General features: G+C 33.0%; 1 protein-coding gene across 1 annotated transcript; it reads right to left on the reverse strand.

Annotated features, from left to right (window-relative positions):
- Positions 1–2,312: 2,312 nt before the first annotated feature.
- Positions 2,313–4,022, reverse strand: LOC125842247 (phospholipase A1-Igamma1, chloroplastic). Its single transcript, XM_049521506.1, has one exon. It carries the CDS (start codon positions 3,973–3,975, stop codon positions 2,500–2,502), a length of 1,476 nt encoding a protein of 491 aa, XP_049377463.1. The 5' UTR covers positions 3,976–4,022; the 3' UTR covers positions 2,313–2,499.
- Positions 4,023–6,900: the final 2,878 nt, after the last annotated feature.

Raw genomic sequence — 6,900 nt, forward strand, 5'->3', positions numbered from 1 at the left:
TCAATTTAAGATCTTTTTGATGATTCTAGGAGCATTTTTTGTAATTTGAATTCATTAAATATCTTTTAATTGATTTTTTCCTCGTGTTTATGAAGATCATATTTGTATGCATATATATTGCATCTATTTTTATAGGCTTTCGATTGAAGAATTATTTGTTTCTACATTACAATGGCAATAGTTATAAATAAAAAAAAGTAGTACAAGAGGAACATGAGCAAAAAGAGATTGAAGTTTGTGTGATTGTCGAATTTGTATACAGTAGATTAGTTATATACATAGATACTTGTATTCTAATATTAACACAAGTATCTATGTATATAAATACTTGTATTATAATATCAACACAAGTTGAAATGGTGACTTGTATTCACAAATCACCACTTGTATTCTAATTTTAACACAAGTTGAAATGATGATTTGTGAATACAAGTATATTTGGATACATAAGTAGTCTATCGAATTTGAAAGGTTGATTAAGCAATACAAGTATAATTGGATGCATTAATACTATATTTTTATAAACAAATACATGAGTTAACTCCAAGCCTCACGTATTATAGGAAAAACTTGACCAAAAAGAGATTGCCATTTGTTGGCCTTTTCATGTTTTTTATACAATCAAATACTTGCACACTTTGATACCTACACATTCTATTATTTTCTTTTTTTTTTGTTTTTGAGTTGTCAAATGTATCCATCTTTTGTTTAACAAGAATGTATTCATATTTATACTATATTAGTGAATTCATTTTTTGTTTAACAACAATGTGTTCATTTTTCAAATTATCATGTTCATATACTAAAGTGTTATACTTTATCTTGTTTAATATATTAATACATTAAGTTTTTACAAATACTTGTATCCTTAATATATTAATACTTTAAATATTATATATAAAGATACCAATTTGAATTTGTACAATTAATAAATTTTTCTTATTTAGTTCATTGTAATTAAATGTATAAATAGAAAAATAAAAAACATATACAATAATACAGCTAGAAAAAGACATAAATTATAGTCATTTTTTATAAATACCATACTTATAGCTATTGAACTTTAATAACTCTATAAATATAGTCATTTTTGTAAGTTTGGGCAAAAATTAATTAATAAATCATCCCATCTTAAAATCTCATATTTTCTTCATTACATTACATTATATGTAGAGAGCAGAGAAAAGGGAGAAAATTAGAAAGTAAAATCTGAGTCTCAATTAAAAAAAATAGAGGATTTCGGAGGGATATTAATGGATTTTTCTCAATATGCAGACTCTCATAGTCCAAAATTTGGATATATTACCCTTTAACTTTTGATTTTCTATGGTGAATGTGTGTTGATTTATTAGTGTAACGTGCCATCTTACACGCACGCATATGTGCACTTATTTTGAAAAATAAAGTTGGAACATACGGAGTTTATGCACAACTCTAGCCGTTGTTGGAAACTAAAGAGATGACAACATTTATGTATATCAAAACAAAGGTACATACATTAGTTATTATCAACGTAACGGGCTATAATTTTATATGTAGAAATCTACATTTTAAACTTTGAGTGTGCACCTCATTCTTAGTAGAAGTTTTGCATATGACCATCACGAAGAAGAAGAAGAAGAAGAACATACAATTAATGGGGCCCTCGTCTTTTAAGAAACTAATGAAGAACCACTCCACCTCATTTTGTTTGTAAGCATCTGTCAATTCATAAAACTTCTCCGCATATTGAAAGTGATGCAAAACATTAATGTAACACAACTAATTTCTATCATAATATCCCCACAGTACAATAAAAACATGAAAGGATGAATTTTATTATGAGTGTTGATTTTTTAAAAAGCAGAGTAAAATTTCATATTACTTCTGGTCAGTAGTATGCAATTTCACATAAATATTATCAATATTTGAGCATGATTTTTTCTTCACTACCTTGGGAGGACTGTAAAATCGCTAATTTAATTTTTTTTCTCCTGGTCATGATACCTAGAACCCTGTATGAGTACATGTGTTCGCTAGAAAAAGGAAAAAGCTCTCATTTTGCATGATCTTTCTCCTATAACTGAAATCTCCATCAGAAGTACACATATTCCCAAGACCACAAAAACAAAAGATAATTATGATATCGAGAAAAATTGAATAAAAGTATTCTAATCTTTTTCCTTAAGATGTTGGTACAAAGAGAATAAAACGCGAAGAGAAAAAAAAAAAAACCAAAAATTCGATGCAAACCTAAAACAATGAAGTATCTAATAAGCAACAAATTTTGTATCAAAATTGTGAACTTCACGTTCAACCGCATGCAAAACTAACACAGTGAAGATAATCAGATGCAAAATGCTCTAGCGACGCGAAAACACGTGTTCTCCAAAACATACACTCATCTTAAAAAAAAGGTATTAACTGACTAAAGCTAATTTAAAAGACATGAAGCACACATGTTGATACCAAATTTTTAACTCATTCTTCTAATATAGTAGAATATATATACATAAGGATTCAAAAACCATAAGCATTTTCTTCCCTGCTAGTAGGTGAAGGAATATCTTCTGGATCTCTTTTGGGCCTTACCCATCTACCATAAGAATTACACTCTAACCCCTTGTGGGCCAATTGGTACCAACAAGTAGGAATTCTTAACTCATCTACAAGCATATCACATGCCTTGTTCACTAGTGCCACATCCCTTTTAGCATTAGACCTAAATGTTGAACTACTACTCACAAAACCATCTACTAAATGAAGGTATGTCTCAAGCATATGAATCCCTATAAAATTGAACCCCCTTTTAAGATAAGGTGAAGACCTAACATCAAGCTTCAATTCAGCACCAACATGTGTGTAAATCCACTCTAATGTCCCAGTAAGATCGTCGAATTTTTGTAGACTTTCATTCAAAACTATTCCGGGCATTCGAGGGACTAAGTCCTGTTTCACTGTAACACGTAAAATTTTGACTCCCATTTGATAAAGCTCATCGCGAAATGCAATATTCCCAACTCTTGGGGCTGCAAATGAAATAACACTAATTGGAAGTTTTGGAAAATTTGCTGCTGATTCATAAGCATTTAGTAGAGCAAGTGCACCCCCTAGGCTATGTCCTGTTATTGTGAGGCTAACTTGTTCAGCACTTTTTGTTTTGTAAAAATCTACCAATGTTTTCAATTCTTTCATGACTTGTTCTGAGGCACTTGATTTGTTGTATCTAGTTGAATCACACTTAGATGTATAAATACTAAGAAAACCATGTTCTACCTTTGAGTCCATATGTCCAATTGACTCTAATTTCCTCTGCATATTTTCATACCATTCTGAAGGTGTCACTGTGCCTCTCCATGCCACAACAATATCTCTCCTCCCAATTCGTCGTGATTCTTTATCATCACTAACTGCCACAAAACCAATCCAATTTGAATCTTTGCTCCATGTGTATGTCAATTTTGATCTTTCAAGCCATTGGGGCATATCTATTTGTGACATAGCATAGATGTACTTTGTAACTTTGTAGCCACTCTTGTTAAGTCCTGACTTATCAAACAATTTATGACTATTGTACATGCAACTTCCACAATACTCAGAGAATGAGTCAATATCTAATGCATCATAAGTTGCTTGAGCAAATTCACCATATTTTACAATTTCTCGACGAAGCAAAGGGTGGAGTGGATCAAGCAGTCCTTCCCATTCATGAACACCATGAATGTCGCGCCATCGATCCGATATGTCCTCCTTAGGCGACATGGTAGGTGTGTTGGCCTTGTCTTCATGAATATTGTTCCAATTAGAATGAGTACTAGGAGGAGGATCATTCTTTTGAATGTTTAAAAGGTTTGACAATTTTTCACCAAGCCTATTTGATTTCTTTGAGGTTTTAACAACATCTTGGTAGGCATAGACCATGGGAACCCTATTTTTAGTTAGGTCAAGGTTGTGATGGTGGAGATGTGTGACGAGGGGGAGGTGGATTGCATTCATGGTGGCTTGAAAAAATATGGAGAAGTTGTAAATGAGAATTTGAGTTGGAACTTGAATTTTACTATAATATTTAAATGATGTGGGGTGGTTGGAAATTGTCAAATTAATAAAGAAAAAGAGGATTTCAATATTCAAAAACAAGCAGCCATTTGGACGTATATTATTTGATTAAAAATGGTCCAACATAAATATCACGCGTTAGGCAAGAAAAAGGAATCTTTCAGTATTAAGAAACAACCCATGAAGTATCCAGCAGGAATTGGTTCAATACATAATATTTTAAATGACCATATATATGGTATTTATTAGTGTAGTATAAAATATCGAGTGCGACTATGTTTTTATGTAATATTACAATTCACTCATTTATTTTTATACTTGCATTTGTACTTCCTTTTCTTACAATATATTAGGTAGATCAAAATTTTGCTTATATGGATTTATATTACACATTTGACTTTTTTTTAATTTCTATGTGTGTATTTTTTAATATATATTGTAACAATCCTCCGTAAACTCAACCCAATCATTTGAAACAATAACGTGGGAATACCCCTAAGAACTGAAAGTCACCATACCAAAATATAAATCCAACTGGGGATGCAATCCCGAAAATTAAGCATTCTGAATCAAAAGTCTGTATCCGAACAAGTGGACAAGAAAATATAGAGAAATCCCTAGAAGCTTGAAAGATGAAGCTCACCCTTGGATTCGATTGAGAGTTTTTGGGGTTAGTCTGACTGTCCTCATTCAAGTTTGTAGGCGTGCGAATAAGAGGGTAGTAGGCGATTTTTTATGAATTGAATGGGACTTCAGCTTCGACAATCGTATCTAGTATCTCTCAACTAAGGTATCGGCCGTTGGAAGATTCGTTGCACTCAATAAAAAAAGAAGCAAGTGCAGTATCAGTACAAAAACCATTATCAACTGGTAGGATCAGGCGGCCAGTCCAACATACGCATATAAGTAATTCATAACTAAATAGAATCACAAGGAAATATACAATTTAGCAACAAACATTAGTCACATGACATGAAAACCACAAAAGGAATTAACCAATGCATGACATGTCGCACACGATCATAATGCAAGTATCGATCCTCTCATGGAACCTCAAACCAAACTATAGTATCATACCAGGCATGGTATTCGAGCCAACCGTATATAATCATATCAGGCGTGCTATCCGAGTCAATCAACAATATTTTGTATCAGCATGATACCTGAGTCAACTGACAAGCACAACAAGCATGCATAAATACATTACACCACAACATGAATCAACCCACAACACAATGAACAAGACTACTTGAGCCCACAAGTTACAATTCCAAGTTCATTCCATATGCTTCCTATCACACATTACACAACATGACTCTTCAAGTAATAAACATGTAAATACACATATCCTCGGAGCATATAACTATCATCTACCTCGAATCAAGCCCTTTGAAAACTCTAAATAGCAAAGTTTCCCCCTTGCAAAGTGCCTTGACTTGTTCTTGATCCAAAATAAACAATATAACATTCAATCAATAACAAATAACCTATTAATTTACCCGGATTGCTAACAAATCCCAACCCCTCCCAAAATGAGATCATCTTCCCCAACTAATTAGGGATCCTTCCCACCATGAATTCATGCTCAAAAGATTTCTCTAATTTAAACCACCTAGTTTTTAAGGCTTAAGAAACATTTAACAAGATTGGGGAGTTGAATTCTTACCTTAACCGGTGATTTTCGTGAAAAAACAGATGCATGTTGTCCAAATTCATCCCTCCTTACTTTAAGAACTCAACTTGTAGAACATAGGAGTTTTGGACAGTTTTCTGCATAAAATCATGATTCTCTTGCTATAGCAACTTTAGCCTCGCTATAGCGACGCCGCTATAGTAGCAACTTACTATAGCAGTCTGAGCAACGCTATAACGAGAAGTTGTCCTCTGTAGCGAGGTCGACAAATTTCCTGCGGCTTAACATAAAAAAAATAAGCCTTTTTTACAACACAAACTCCTTGACGTCCTAACTCATATTTTCACGCCAAGATAAACTTCATGAATTTTACTTACCCGAATTCTATTTTGAAAGGCCTTATGAATTTCTTAATGTTTTGGCTATAATTATACATCACTCAAATCTAAATAAAAGACCAAATCCTTTCTCAGATAGCCCTAGACATCACCTAGCCCAGATCCCATATAAGGCTAGCTTAGCCAAGAAAATATTAAATTACTATCCGAAAAGTTTTCTTGCCAAAATTCCTTCCCTATGGACTTATTCTTAATAACTGGGTCAAGTCCTTACAGTTATATTCTGGTATTTTTATGATTTAACAAACTATAGAGAAGCAGGACAAGTCAATGGAAGACAGTCGTAAAGCTACAGAAACTGCAACGGTAGGTGGGCACGACAACAGAGGTGCAACATGGGCAGAAGTCATCGACCAATGACATGCTATTAGGTTGTTTTGTCTCTCGTATACATTAGATACATTGATAAGAAACAACCTAGTTTTTGCAATCAAGTTTATTCACGAAGCAAAAATAGTCATTTCAGAGAAGAACATAGCTCATACTCAACAACGGACTTGATCGGGTGTTGCAGCATCTTAAGTTGTTCTTTGAGTTTAGTGTCTTGTGCTCTTATATTGTAGATATATTCCTAAGTTATAAAGGATAATAGACCGCATCAGTTCTTTCATTGTGATTTAAGTCATTGGCTAGAGTTCGTCGTCTTATAGTCGGTAAAGTCTATGTTAACTAGATATAATTGATATAGTGGGCAATAAAGTTATTGCTTCGAGTCTTGTAATAGAAGTGTTACAAGGTGGGTAGAGACGTAGAGTTAAGAGTTTAATATAAGTCATCAGATAAAACTAAAGATTGAGTTACTTGTTTTTGTACAATTACATCATCAAAAATTGC

This window comes from Solanum stenotomum, chromosome 10, assembly GCF_019186545.1.
Source record: "Solanum stenotomum isolate F172 chromosome 10, ASM1918654v1, whole genome shotgun sequence".
Lineage (NCBI taxonomy): Eukaryota > Viridiplantae > Streptophyta > Magnoliopsida > Solanales > Solanaceae > Solanum > Solanum stenotomum.